This window comes from Dipodomys ordii, unplaced genomic scaffold, assembly GCF_000151885.1.
Source record: "Dipodomys ordii isolate 6190 unplaced genomic scaffold, Dord_2.0 Scaffold36, whole genome shotgun sequence".
Lineage (NCBI taxonomy): Eukaryota > Metazoa > Chordata > Mammalia > Rodentia > Heteromyidae > Dipodomys > Dipodomys ordii.
This window is the reverse complement of record NW_012267252.1, coordinates 14,635,655-14,650,790: the sequence shown is the minus strand read 5'-3', so window position 1 is coordinate 14,650,790 and position 15,136 is coordinate 14,635,655. Positions and strand designations below refer to the sequence as shown.

Here is a 15,136-nt window from a genome sequence, read left to right as displayed (position 1 = left end):
ACCCAGAAATATAAATCTTATATTGACATGTGGGGTGATGGACACTGGAAGACAGAGCAGAGGACAACTCCAAGAAGCTTCTGACAAACAGTCTTTCCCTGATTTCCCTTGAATTTACTGGGACAGGCACTGGGACTCACTTCTGTAATCTCAACTACTCAGGAGACTGAGATTTGAGGATTGTGGTTCCAAACCAGACTAAGGCAGGTAAATCCTCCAAGCTCCTTCCCCCACTCCTCCTTAGTTAATCAGCAGAACACTAGAACTGGAGACATGGCTCAAGTAGTAGGGCATCAGCCATGGGCACTAAATTCAAACTCCAGCACTGGCACAAAAAAGTGGGGAAGTGATATCTAAAACTAGCAGGGAAAAGGTGGCCTAGAAGCCAGCCAATGGGAGCAGGACAACTGGATAGCCACCTATGAAACATTAATGATAAATTGCAAGTGGACTCAAGATTTAACTGTGAAAACCCTAGCCATAAAAATTCTAGAAGAACCCTTGGAAAAACTCCCTTGTAATTAGAGGTGTACTAGAATTAAAAATTCCGCTTTATAGCTGGGCACAACTCCTGTAATCCTAGCTACACAGGAGGCTGAAATCTGAGTCGCTGTTTGAAACCAACCGAAGCAGGAAAGGCCAGGAGTCTTTTATTTCTAATTAACCACCAAAAAAGCTAGAAGTGGAATTGTGACTCAAGTGGTAGAGGACTGGCCTTGAAGAAAAAAGCTCAAGGACAGCTCCCAGACCCTGAGTTCAAGCCCCAGGACTGGCATAAAAAGAAAGAAAATCCAATTTTATGAATTAAAATTTCTTTAAAGTGTAAAATAAGGACTGATCGATCTGACCAGCAGAAAAACAAAGCAACAAGAAAAATCCCTAAAAAACCTATGTAGGGCAAAACATAGTTTAATGCAATAAAAACAAATAAAGACAAAATTATTTGCAGCTTATGTTGGAGGACAAAGATTTGTTTTCTTAATATATATAGTGTTTATAGGACTCAGTATGAAAAAGAACAATCAACAGAAACTGGGCAAGTACAGAAACAAAGGTCACAGAACAGAAAATATGAATGGTGCTTGAATGTAAATATGTTTGGCTTTCTCATTTTTAGGGAAAGCAGATGTACATCACTCATAAAGAGATATTACTTTTCCCTTTAGCAAAAACACTCAGACATCACTGGGAGAAATGAAAATTGGCAGTTAGCCGGGCGCTGGTGTCTCATGCCTGTAATCCTAGCTGCTCAGGAGGCTGAGATCTGAGGATCACAGTTCAAAGCCAGCCCAGGCAGGAAAGTCCATGAGACTCTTATCTCCAATAAACCATCAGAAAACCGGAAGTGGCGCTGTGGCTCAAGTGGTAGAGCGGTTGCCTGAGCTGAAGAGCTGAGGGGCAGAGTCCAAGCCTCATATCCCACCCCACCCCACCCTACCACCGCCAAAAAAATAATAAAAAGAAAAGAAAATTGGCAAAGCATCCTCAAAGGAAAATTTGTCAATATTCATTAAAAATTAAAAGTGCACAAGACTATTGGGAGTTTATCCCGTAGATTTCTTTCCATATAAGTGCAATCAAGTATTTACAAATCACACTATATTTATAATCACAAATCTCCATTAGTAGTGGGTTGGTTAATTAGACCTGAGTAAATTCTATGGCACAGCATTAAATTAGCTGTAAGAATAATAGATCTCTATCTATCAATATGGATCCTCTTCCAAGATGATGTGATAATAAAAAGATGGGAGACAGAATGAGGTGTAAATTAAGCTATCCTTTCTGATAAAGGGGAAAAGTTGGGTAGGATCAAAGTACATTACTTGCATGCTTGTAAATATCACAATGAAATCTCTTTATACAACTGATTTATGCTAAGAATATTTTTTAAAAAGTATATGCAGGTGATCAGGTAAGTAGGAGACAGAAAAAAAAAATTCCTTAAGACCAGCAGCTGGGTCTATTTACTTGGGTTAAACAGGAAGGATACAACTTCAAAACAAAACAGGGAGGAAACAGGCAAAATCAGTACTTAAGGCACTTAATTTAATTGGTGGTCTGGGAGCAAATAGCTGCCTTTTATCTTCAGTTTACTGTACTCTCAGAAGCAAACCCGCCCAGATTTCTCACCACACTGCAATCATTTTGCTTCAATAGCTTTAATCGGTCTATTAGAGCAGGAAGTGAACCTCTCAGCTTTTAGTGTTAAGAGGAAGATTTCAAACACCTCCAATACACCTCAGTAGCAGAGTATCCAAACAAAGCCTCAGTTGAAAACTATTTGAAAATTCTTCTGAAAACGGAAGATAGAGAAAGCAAAACAGAGTGCTGATTAAATCCCTTGTGTGCAAAACAAAACAAAACAAAACGGAGACAAAAACATAGCAATAAGCTGGGTACTCGTGGCTCACATCTAGAACCCTAGCTACTTGGGTGGCTGGCTAGTGGGAGGTTCAAGGCTAGCCCAGTCAGAAAAGTTCACAAGCCCTTGTCTGGAAAAATAACTAGCATAATAACTAGTCAGAGGTGTGGTTCAAATGGTAGAGCACCAGCCTATCAAGCTTGAAGCCCCCTTACCACCAACAATACAGCAATAAAAGTATAATGCCTGAAGCTACAAAAATCACTCTAAAACAGAACCTTCCACACAGGGTGGTCTGTGAACTCGGTCAAGACACTCACCCATCCCAGTAAGACACCATTTTCTCTAGCTAGTAGAAAGTCTTTCTCTAGCTCAAATGGCAGGTTCTAACTTCTTAATATGATAGGCCATTCTGCATTCTCTTCCAGATGAAAAAGATAATTAGGGTCCATTTTTATGGCTATCTCTGGGGCTCTTACTTTCTTGGCTCTCTGTTATAGGCACTATCTATCTGCCAATATCTAACCTAAAGCAGTCCTTCTGAAACTCAATGGACATAGTGGTCCAGCAACACTGAGGTTGAATTTCCCAGACCCAATGAATGGGTCCACTCTCCACAGCACCAGCCACAAAGTTTCTTGACACGCTTGTCCTCCTGTCTTCTATCTCCTCTCCCAGACTTCCTGCACCACCTCGTTGCTGGCTGTCTATTTGCTATGTGATAGCAGCGCATGATGGATCCTGAGTATCACTCTCCCTCACACAGAGGCTGCCCACTGGGAGAGACAGATGGCCCAATGGAGTGAGTACTGGGCTGAGAGCCAAGAGCCCTGGTTCTTCCACAGGTAAGGGTCTCCTGAGATTGCTCTGTGGCCCTGCGCAGTTACTTGGCCTCTCTGTTTCCTCCTCTGTAAAATATTCACTAATAATTTGTCCAGTTGTTTTCTTCCTTCTTGCTGCCCTCAGAGGTCTCCAGGTTATCAGCTCAAAACTTGCTATGTCAATGCCCGTGTTTGATCTTTCTGTCTCTTCCTCCATGATTCACTGTGCAATGATTCCTAGACAGTCATTTGAAAAGTAAGGCACCGAGCTGGGCACAGCGACTCATGCCTATAGTCTTAGCTACTCAGAAGGCTGAGATCCAAGGATTGTGGTTCAAAGCCAGCCTGAGCAGGAAAGTCTTATAAGGACAGACGCTTATCTTCAGTTAACTAACAAAAAGCCAGAAGTACAGCTGTGGCTCAAGTGGCAGAGGACTAACCTTGAACTAAAAAGCTGAAGGACAGTGCCCAGGCCCTGAGTTCAAGCCCCAGGACCAGCAACAACAACGACTAAACTAAAGCACTGTCTAGAGGAGGCAGAAATGCATCCATCCTGTGCCCTGGCCCTTTTTGGATCGATACCTAACTGACCTCATAGTCGGAGCCTCCAAGCTGCATGTGGCCAGACTGAATAGCATTTGCTATGATATCTGCAGAGACTAGGCCAGTGCCTAAGACCCAGGGAAAGGTGCTCATGCTCTCACGTCATTCTGCAGAAAATCTGGTCCTCATTACAAGCTACACATGCTCCTAAATCCTAGATGTTTTATTGGGAATTAACCCAGGGAATTAATCTTGGCATACTACTTCCTTCCTCAACCTGTATGCGACTAGTCTATAATTCAAATAATTATGGCTTGCCAGGGCAAAATACCCTTCCTATTAAACTTTTGAGTTTGGGGTAGAAGGTTCATACGTTTCAAGATCGAGAATGTGTTTTTCAAAGTTTGTTCTGCTGAGTCTCCTGCTGGAGTTGAATCCTAATCTCCATTCCCATCCTCATCTCCCATAGAAACCACTACCCTCGGCCCCTTATAAGCCAAGCCCCTCTCCTTTCTTTATGCCTACACATGCCATTATAGTTTAGGTTTTCATTCATTTCTCTTCGTTTTTATGTAAAAAGCATCAGATTCTCCATACCATTCTGATGGTTTTGCATGTTACAGCACTTTCTCACTCCCTGTGTACAGATGCCTGGAGTTTTCCCTACATGAAGACACCATTGTGGATTAACCTGTCCCCTGTAGTAGCTATGCAGATTGCCTGAAACCTTACACTATTACAAATAACACTCAATGAGCTACAAGGAGCAATGACTTTGCAGAGGTGGCAGTATGGGCAGAATAAATTTCTAGAAGTGGAACCGTTAGGTCAGCAGGGCCACGCCTCTGTCACTGTGATGGATCTTGTTGGCTTCACCATTTGACCCTCCCACCAACAGGGCATGGAAACACGAGTTTCTTAAAGGTTTGCCCATGGAGTGTGACACTTAGCTTTGGATTTCCAAGATTCACTACTATGCCACTGGGAATCTTTCCACGTGCCTAAAGACCATTTGTGATGGGTTTTGGCAATGATCCGTCCACATTCATTGTCCATTTTTCTACTGGGTGTTTCAGAATTGCACCTTTCAGGGACATAGCTACCACAGTCTGCTGATATTTATGACCTGTATTTGAAGCGAGAAGAAGAAAGGAAGATGTGGGATGTAGGTGCCTATCTTTGCAAGAGAGGGCAGGAATTGTACTTCATCCTAATACTCTTGTCTGATCAATATGTGTCCTTTTCCCATGGCTCTGCAAACACAACACCTTCTCTACTGAGAAATCAGAGCTGTGTGTTTGTCTTTCACCTCAACATCTGGATGGGAGTCATCTTGACTCTTCAGACTAAAGTAATTGGTCACTACTTTGAAGGGTGTCTTGGTCACTTCAAGGATTTCTTGTCACTTTTAACTGAGCTACTCAGATACACAGTTTGACAAGGCTGGTACTCACCCTCTTGGGGCTGATGTCCAGTGTGTCACAGACTGTGATGGCAAAGTGCTTGGCCCGCTCAAAGCTCCCTTTCCCAATGCTCTGAGAACCATCTAACAGAAACAGGACGTCCAGCGCCGCTGAGCACCACATCACTGGAGAGAGTGGGACAGACAGGGGAGGATGAACTAGATTTCTCCATATTGCAAAGACTCCCTGGTAAGGACCTTGTAAATGCTCATCCAGGCCCAATCTGAGCTCTGTAAGATGGGTCTCCTGGAACAGCTATGGTCCCTGCCTTCAAGGGGCCATAATCTAGGACATGTGATCACGTGGTCACATAATCACAGGTGTCATATAGTCAGACACCCTGACACATGGGGCCATGTGACCCAGGAGTTGAAGTAGCAGCAATCAGAGCTACTCTGGCTGTGCTTTTCCTACCTGCCACACTGCCTCAGACATGGCAGACATGGAGACATTTTACATGTAACTCATTGAGTTAATTCCCACAGCCACCTGAGACAGATCAAACTTTTCTCCTTTGAAATCTGTATTGAGATTTAATTCCCATGCCATACAATCCTCCCACTTCAAGTGTCCAGTTTCACCTCGTTAGCAGATCCATGGATGAATTCTCTCATCCTTCACAGTCACAGTTTTCCCCCTCACCTCAAGAAATCTTGTACCTTTTAGTGACCACAGTCCCCACTCCCCAGATCTGCAGAGATTTATTTTTGTTTTTCACTTCTACTGGACTGATGAGGAAAGCAGAGGGCAGAAACATTTTGTAACTTTCTGGAACCAAGGTACCAGGAAGCGGTAGAGCAGGGAACCAAACCCAATGATCTGGCTCCTCCCACCTCAGCAGGAGCATCTGAAGGGAAGTGGAGGAGTCAGGGAGTCACCATGGAGATGGTACCTCTCAAGAAGGAAGTACTGGAGCCGCTGGGATGAAGGGAGTTCACTAGAGAAGGGAGGAAGGGATAGGCAAAGTGTCTTGGAAATCGGGTGCCGCTTAAGCACTGGGAAGAGTCTTGACTAGGATGGGAGAGGAAGGAATATGGTGGACCATGAGGGTGGCTGGGTAGTTGAGGGACCAGCCAAGAAACCAGCAACAAAATTTCACTGAGGCTGTTTATGTGACTGGGTTTTGTTTTGTTTTCCAAGGAGACTTAGTTGGCCAAGCCCCTGGTTGGAGAAAATACCTGGCCACTTTGTGAAAGGGAGCTGGGAGCGGGGTGGCATCTCTCAGGGAGAACATGGTTTTCCTTGGTCCCTCTCACAGAAGTCTGAACGGGGGTTGGCAGGGATAGGTAAACACAGGCTTACTTTTGCTGGCAACAGCAATCTTTCCAATGGTCTCTCTGCTCACATGGACTTCCTGAAATGGGAGGGATGGGGATGCTAGGAGAGAAAACACCAGAAGCAGTCAAGACAAGGCAAGATGGAGGGGACTCTTCATCCTCACATTATGTGACCAGAATGAACTCGTAACAAGGAAGGAAACCTGGAGTAGTCCAATGGTATTTGTATCTCAGACATGACCACATGGGAGGCTTGGGGTGCAGGCTTAGCGTGTGTAAGGCCCTTGGTTCCATCTCTAGATATCTTTACCCAAATGCCATCCCCTGCATAGCATTAAATAGTATGAAGAAAATTGTTCCATTTTTATGAGGTGCCTTTTTATTTAGATTTGAATATTTTGAAGAGAAACATTAAAAATATACATAGCTGGGCTACGAAGAAACTGTGATTCTGAAAACTTGGGTCCCTGGTTAGGAACAGTGCCACTGGCTCACACCTGTAATCCAAGCTACTCAGGAGGCTGACATCTGTGGTTCATGGTTCGAAGCCAGCCCAGGCAGGGAGGTCTGTAAGACCAATTAACCACCAAAACTCCAGAAGCGGAGCTGTGGTTCAAGTGGTAGAGCACAAACCTGGAGCAAAAATGCTCAGGGACTATGCCTCAGGATCGCGCGACACACACACACACACACACACACACACACACACACGGACCAATTCTCCAGGTGAGGCTCCTTACACTCTATCTAGGCACATACTTGGAAGGTCTCCAACCTGCTGCCAGGAATCTCAGGCAAACTATTTCATTGTGGGAGATGGGAAGGGATGGGAAGGGGAAACAAAGGAGGAGGCAACAATGCTTGATAAAAAATGTACTCATTATCTTGCCCATGTAATTGTAACCCCTCTGTATGGTATTTTCACCAAAAAAAAAATGTATTGATGGAATCCATTCATTTGTAAAATATATGTTAACAAAAAAGGATCAACGTAATTTGAAGCAAACCAAGGCCCCAGTACTTTATTACCTATTCCTTGCCAAGAACCAGCTTACCTCTGGAAAACAGGAAAATGCAGATGGCTTCCAGCAACAGCAAAGAAGGCATATTGAAATGGCTACAGGGCTAGGAAAAGAAACAAAGCATCAGCAATAAGTATGTCCGTCTCCCCCAATACAACAGATGCCACTTGAGACACTGACCACTGAGGGTCACAAACGGGACTCAGAGGTCTCCTCACTTGCCACCTGCCCCCCCAATAATTACAGTAGCCTGGATGCCACAGATTTCCCAAAATGCCATGAAGACTTTGCTCCCTTTAAACAACATCTAACATCTTCCCCTGAGCATCACCATCCCCCCCCCCACCTCAGCCTTACCAACCTTGCCATGTAAATGGTCTACCTTGGGTCTCAGTTTCTTTTTTTTAATATGTTTTTTATTGTAAAAATGCAGTACAGGTGGGTTACAGTAACATAAGCAAGGTAATGAGTCCATTTCCTATCAAGCATCTTTGCCTGCTCCTTTGTTTTTCCCCTACTTTCCTTCCCACCTCCACAACATCCCCCCCCCCCCACCAAAGTTGTGAAGTTTGTTTGCAACATAGTGTCTTGTACATCTCATTGTTACAATGGGTCCACCTGTATCCCTATTTAAGCATTTTATTTTTTCCCTTGCCCTTCCCAAATTAGAGAAGTGTATATATAAGATGCAAGGCACCAACATCAAATATAGTAAAAACAGGGATTATACAAAGAAACAACAACAAAAATCATATGGTACATTATAAATACATTAGAAACAATAGCAAGAAAGAAAAAAATATTTGTGTCCCTATCTTGGGGTTCATTTCACTTAACATCATCTATATGGTCATATGTACAGAGCTTTTGACTTTTTCTACTTGTCCTACCCATGTACTAGTTATTGCAAATAAGGGAAGCCATGGGACCTATGTTTCTTTGGGCCTGGCTTACTTCACTTAATATAATTTTTTCCAAGTCTTTCCATTTCCTAACAAATGGGGCGATGTCATTCTTTCTGATGGAGACATAGAATTCCCATCTATATCTATATCTATATATGTATGCATGTATACCACATTTTCTTGATCCATTCATCTATTGAGGGGCACCTGGTCTCAGTTTCTTCACAAAAAGTAATAAGCTGACAAGTTGAAGACTGGGGTGCTCAATATCCTCATTTTCTGCTATCTCTAGGAAATCACCAACCTTGCCTCTAGCAAAACATTATTATCCAAAGAAAGCCTGTGTTTTCCAAAGTTTTATATTGCCTAATAATGCTCTCGCATGGGTCCAATTCACTTTGGTGGGGCCTGATAGCTCATTCTAAGGACAGCATTAAGCGCAGAAAGTAAATGCTGTTGTAATAAAACACAATAGACCTTCACTTTGGATCCAGAGAAGGGCATTCCTGAGGCTTACTTCTAATTCCACCTGGCCCAGAGAAACATATCATTACCATCTCAACTACAGAGAAGATACATACCACCATGTCTTAAGCTTAAATACAGAGTAAGGACAGAAAGAGGTTAGATGGGATGGAATTTAGTTTTCTCACCAGTATAACTTAGCAGAGCAAACCAGAAAATACACTAACAATAAGATCTTGAAAGTCCAGGTTTTGTTCTTTGGGATGCAGTCTATCTGAGTCCATTCTCTTGTTCCTGTCTTCACTGAGCTAAGAGAAAACCAAATATCCAGTGGTGTCAGAGCCAGAGTGTCAGCAGAAGCAGGATGTCACTGACCCCCAGGCTGGGTCAGTGAGAGAAAGGCAGGAGGTCAGCCTGCTGCAGAACTCACGTTTCCTGCCAGCTTCCAGTCCCTGAGCATGCCAGCCTGGCACACCGGGCACTTCCCTTTCTCCCAGTATGTCTTTTCCTCTTAGGCCACACACCAGATGCAGGACAAGCCCCCACCTGCCCCGGGACAAGGCCATGGTATGCTAGGGCAGAGGGAAGGGACTCCTCAAGGTTGCCCTTGGTTTCCTGGCAAGCTTCTGGCCTGACAGTTTCTGATCTTAGCACGTATATCTGGCCTATTGATGAGCTATAAAATGAGGACTCCAGCCGCCACCTCCCCATCTTGTGGTGAGGATGAAGTCTGTGTGTCAGGGGAAGGGGGATAGGAGGCGGATGGGTTGCACAAACAGCAAGTCAATTCAGGCTCCCTCCCTCCATGCCATGAAACCAGCCTGAGCCACCTCACTCTGTTCCTATGTGCCTCTGCTTGCCCAGTGGATGTTTTCCAGTCTCCTAAGTTTCTGTTCATTAAAATACAATTTATGTTGGCAATGTGCAAATAGACGAGGCTCGGCATAATGCTTCTCAGCCGTGTTTAGATCAGAGGCCCCCTGGTCAGCACCTCTACTTCCTGGCTCCCCAAGCCACCCCTACAGGCACACAGTTCACCCCAGAACTGCTCTGGGACACGCATGCCTCCATAGCCTATGGCAGATGCCTAGGAAGAGGATTGTGTTTCAGTCTCAGCTGGAGGCCAGCTGCCTGGGATAGAAAGACAGTGCACAAGCTCCCTGGGTAAATAAAATGTCCTGATGAGCCCAGAGGGAGGACAAATCCTTTCAGGTGCATCTTTGTGCTCAGTCTTTCTTATACCAAGATAAAAGAAATACATGCTATTTGATGCCAGTCAACTATCTTTAGCTCTCTGTATTTTTAGGACTCTTGATTCATCACACCCAAGCATCCTGAGTATTCAGTGTGTTCTCTGATTGCCCACCGGACAATCCTTTTTGTTTTTGAGATAGCGGCCTTGCTATGTTACCCAAGCTAGCCTTGAACACCTGGCTCAAGAGATTCGCCCATCTCAGGCCCTCAAGTAGCTGGGACTATAGGAATGCACCCTGGGAAAGGGGATTTTTTTTCAAGGATAAATTCCACACTAAACAACAACAACTATTACCATGCAGAGCACTTACTCTACCGCCCTACATCCTGCTACCAGAAGTCATAATTATGTCTTCTTTCCTAATTCTCATGGCTAGGTACTGAGGGTATATTATTCTCATTATGCAGATGAGAATACTAAGGAATGGAGAAGTGTTTTATCTCATGTCACACAAGTCATTGTGGATCAGGCTCCATCTTGGCTTCTTAAGGAATCTAAGCCTATTACCTCTTGGGTTTTGAGGAAAGGCTCTAGGAAACGGTTGAACAGGGAGATGTATTGAGGCTGAAGGGTAAGAGGAGATGATTAACTAGAAGTCTGGGCTCCAGGAACAGACTATAGACTATGGGCAGTAATAGAGGAACAGAAGCACATTAAAATATCTGCTCCACTGAATCCTGCCCTTTGGCATTTCCCACCCACCAATACCTGCCATCAACTCCCACAGTGGAGCGCCTGAGATTTCCAGTGCCTCTCTTCATTCTTGTGCAAAGTAGCTGAGAGTGATCTGCAAGGCAGAGACAAGAACAGACTCTGGGTCCCAGGACACTTGGTTACGCCTTTTCCATTACAGAATACCTTGCTCATCACCTGTGTTCCTTTCTGTTCCATTAGTCATGCTAACCCCACAAGTGTTTCCTGGCTTCTGGACTGCGCATGGATAGACTTATTACAAGCTCCAAGCTTGCTTAGCAGTTCATCTGATTGTTGCCTTGGGTCCTGGTTCCATATAGCACTGCAGGATGCAATGGATGCATTCCAGTGCACACAAGCCAAAGGTGACATTTCCCATGATGCACCATGAAACAAAAGCCAAAACAAGGCTGCGTTCTAAAGAAGATGCAGATCGGTGATGGCAGCAGACAGCTCTGCAGGACAGTGCCTTCCTTCTCCTCTGTGATCAGAGATGTAGGTAAGTGTAGGGTGAAAAAGGAAACCACTTCTCCTTAGGAAATACAACCGCATCCCCAAATATTCAGTGAGCCCTTAGCAGCCTGCTCCCAGTCAGCAGGATAGAAACCTTATTCCTTAGCAAGAGCAGCCGACACCTGAACAGGAAGACTAAAATCAGCTGGAAGTCTCCAGCTGGGAGATCTTCATGATCTTCCGCTTTAACAATCATCTTCTGTATGCATTTGGCAAGATCGGTGGCTCAGGCTCAGAGGGAGGACATTTCTTGTTTGATATGTCTGAGACAATGATGGGTTTTGATGTTTGTGTTTGAGGCAAGGTCTCACTATATTCCCTATGCGGATGCCAAACTCCTAAATTCAAGTGATCTTCCTGCCTCCACCTCCTGGGAGGCTGGGAGTACAGAGAACCATCAGATAACTCGGAAGGTCATTTTTAAAGCTACCCTGACAAAGCCAAGCTCCCCATAAACAAATCAGCAAGGTTTCAGTATCCAACAATCCAACAACCCCCCCCCAAGTCAGAAACAAAGGACCAGCGCCATTGAAGGCCCTATGGGATGGAAGCATCTAAATAAATGATTTCAAAGGACCACTTAACATGCTCGTTTCATTTAGCAGCACTCAGAACCCTGCAAGGTAGGCATTCTTGTTTCCATTTTCATAGACGAGGAAGCCATCTTGGAGAAGGTCGGGGTCCAAGGCCACAGAGGTAGCAACTGCACACCTAGAGTCCAGCTGTGGCAATAAATATGTAATGTCCAGGTAAAGTGGGAAGAGCAGCCACCAGCAATCAAGAGGCAGCATTTCTGGTAAATTCATCCACTTCAGTCTCTCAACTCATTCTCCATAAAATGGACGACAACAGCCAAACACTGTTGCCAGGATCCTCTGGCACTCCAGTGCAAAAGTCTCTGGGACAAGGGCGAGGCTTGCTCATTTGAGATCTGGGAATTCTAGGAAGTGGAGGCTTGAGGGTACTAATCACATTCAGGGAAAGCCAGTGGGTAATTCTATGGTGGAGGAGGGAAAGGCAGCACACTAGAACTGTTTAGAAGATGGAAGGAAAGGCTGCGCACACTTAGAATCCCAGTGACTATGGAGACAGAGTTCAGGAGAAGAATGATTTCAAGCCAGCTTAGGGGAAAACCACTAATGAGATTCCACCTCCACAGACAAATACGGTCGTGTACATCTGTAGTCTCAGCTACCTCCGAGGCATAGGTAGAAGGAATACAGTTTGGAGCCAGCCCTGGTCAAAAATGAAAGGCCCTACATAAAAACTAATGAAAACAAGGAAGGGGGGGGGGGCTCAAGCAGTAGAGCTTGTGCCTCGTGAGCAGGAAGTTTGCAAGTTCAAACTCCAGTGCCATTAAGGAAAAAGATGTCAAAGACTTCAGCTATATTCAGCTGTCCTGTGAGACTGGAGAACCAGGGACTGGATGGGAAGAGTCCTCTGCAGAGCTATTGCAATAGCTTTGCTGATGATGAGAAGATATTGTTTTATTTTGAAATAGCTTCACTGGATAAAGTATTAATGAGAAATTACATTACAACCTTCCCAGTTAAATGATTTTAATTTCCTGCTACACAACTCACAAAGTTTTGAGGAGCCTTGTTCTAAAATGCCTTAATAAAAATTACCCCTCCCACTGATACAATGAATGAAATGACATTTTTCTATGGAAATGAAGCATTTGCTTTGGGCCCCAGCATACGTTCAGGTATTGAAGATGCAAAAAATAAATAAATAATTGAGAGATACATGCACTGTAGGGATGCAATTAGCAAAAGGCTTGTCTCTTGTGACATCATTGCCAATTAATGATTGCTGATGAATCTCATCAAAAGCCAGCAATGAAAACATAAATGTTTATCACTAAAGGAAAGAAGCCAACCAGAAAATGCTGCACATTATATGATTCCATATATATGGCATTCAGGGAAAAAAAAATCCTATACAGACAGTAAAAGTAAATGTTCAGAGACTGCCAGGAACTAAGGGTGAAGGCAGGGTGAACAGCTAGAGCTCAGAGGATTTTAAGGTCCATACAACCACTGGGTATGGTATGATAATAGTACCATTATTCATTTTTCTAAGCCCATAGAATGAACAACACCAAGAGAGGAACCCTAAACCACGGGCTTTGGTAGTTCATTATTGTTTTTGTGCCAGTACTAAGGGATGAACTCAGAGCCTCACACCCTGGTGTGGTTTTTCACTCAAGATTGGTGCTCTACTACTTGAGCCACACTCATTTTTTTGCTGGCTAACTGACTATGAAAGACTTTTCTGCTTTGCCTGGCTTGGAACCATAAACCTCAGAACTCAGCCTCCTCAGTAGCTAGGATTACAGGTGTGACCTACTGGCGCCTGGCTGGCTCATCATTCTAAATGTCCCACTGCAGTGGGGAACACTGATTGTGGACAGGCCAACCTAAAATTACACCTCAAGTTTCCTCATCTATACAAACATGGGCCTCTTTAAGTCATTTCAAGGATCCTGAGCTTATTAAAGGGGGGTGTGTGTCTATGCTCTGGATGATAGACCAACAGCCAGATTTAATGGAAAATGCTTCAGTGATGGTTCTCAGCCACACAGAGATGATAAAGGAAGAAATCATTTTCTCCTGGGATTTTCCAGAGAATCTAATCTGGGAAATTCTTAGATTCTCAAAGATGGAGCCGAGCTGGATGTCTACAGAGGAAGACAAGGCCCATGAGCCTTTGTAACCCCTTAGCCACTAGATAGTAGTGGCTGAAAGCCAGGGATACTTAGCTATTCCCTGGCATGGCCTCTTCCAACTGCACTGGCAAAGCTCTGAGTTCTCTCTGACTAGTTCTTTGATGATAGGCATTTCTTAATGACACATTGGGAGTAAAACAGACAGTGAAGACTTAGGCCCGAATACACTGAACGCTTCCAGAGTTTAATTAAAGAAGTTTCTAATTCGAAAAATCTACCGGTTCTAATGATTCATCACCCAGACATGACAGGCAGAGCACAGTATCCTAGGCCCCAGCTGAAAGGCACAGGCTGAGCCTTGAGTTCTGCGGTCAAAGGCAGCAATGCACCCTCCTACCTTCTCTTCTGCCAGGTGCCCAGGACCTTCTGAAATCACAAGATTCTAAGGTGCAACTCGGAGGCCCATTTTCCTGTCTAGGCAGGTGGCCAAGAGCAGAGCCCTGGGATTTGGAAGGAAGTGGTGCAAGGTAGCAGGGCTGAGCCAGGTGTGAGTTGAGGGGAGCTGATGAGAGGAGGGGTTTTTCTGACAGGTGAAGCAAGTCACTGTTAAGACAAATCCGGGGCTTTTCTTGGTTCATGGGCAGGAGGCCCTTGGAGTTCAGACTGCAGAGAGTTCGGGGCGGAGGGGGGGAGGACCGGGGCAGGGGGGTTGGCTACTGGGGGGAGTGGGGACTTCATGGAGCCATGTGACACCTGTATAGGTCCTACATAGGTGTGTGTGTGTGTGTGTGTGTGTGATTGGTAGGGGCATGAACCCAAAGTTTTAGGAGAGTGGCCGCCTGGGAAGGGCACCCCGCGACAGTGCCAGGCAGCTCGGGTTTCACCCGGTATACCTTCCTCCACCCACGAATACTTGAGCCCCGACCCCTTCTCCGGTGCGTGCCAGCTCCCCCTCCCGCGACCCCCAGCAGATCGCCCGCGGGCAGCAGGAGGGGCGCGCGCGCCAGGTGCGCACTGCCCGGGACGCCCACTTTGCCAAAAGGCCGCGCTCAGGTGGGCGCAGACAATGCCAAACAAAGCCCGCAGCGCCTGCGCTGGGCAGCGCGGGTCTCCCGCGCTGCGGTCCCCGGCGGCTGGCGCCGA

At 45.1% G+C, this 15,136-nt stretch overlaps 1 protein-coding gene across 1 annotated transcript in view; it reads right to left on the bottom strand.

The window, feature by feature from the left end:
- Positions 1-15,136, bottom strand: part of Vwa2 (von Willebrand factor A domain containing 2) — a 32,552-nt gene that overhangs the window by 17,243 nt on the left and 173 nt on the right. The window contains exons 2-4 of the mRNA XM_013017660.1: positions 7,525-7,586; positions 6,495-6,569; positions 5,184-5,317 (exon numbers count right to left, since the gene is read on the bottom strand). Of these exons, the coding sequence (XP_012873114.1) occupies positions 5,184-5,317; positions 6,495-6,569; positions 7,525-7,576 (261 nt within the window). The 5' untranslated portion in view covers positions 7,577-7,586. The remainder of the gene's footprint in view (positions 1-5,183; positions 5,318-6,494; positions 6,570-7,524; positions 7,587-15,136) is intronic.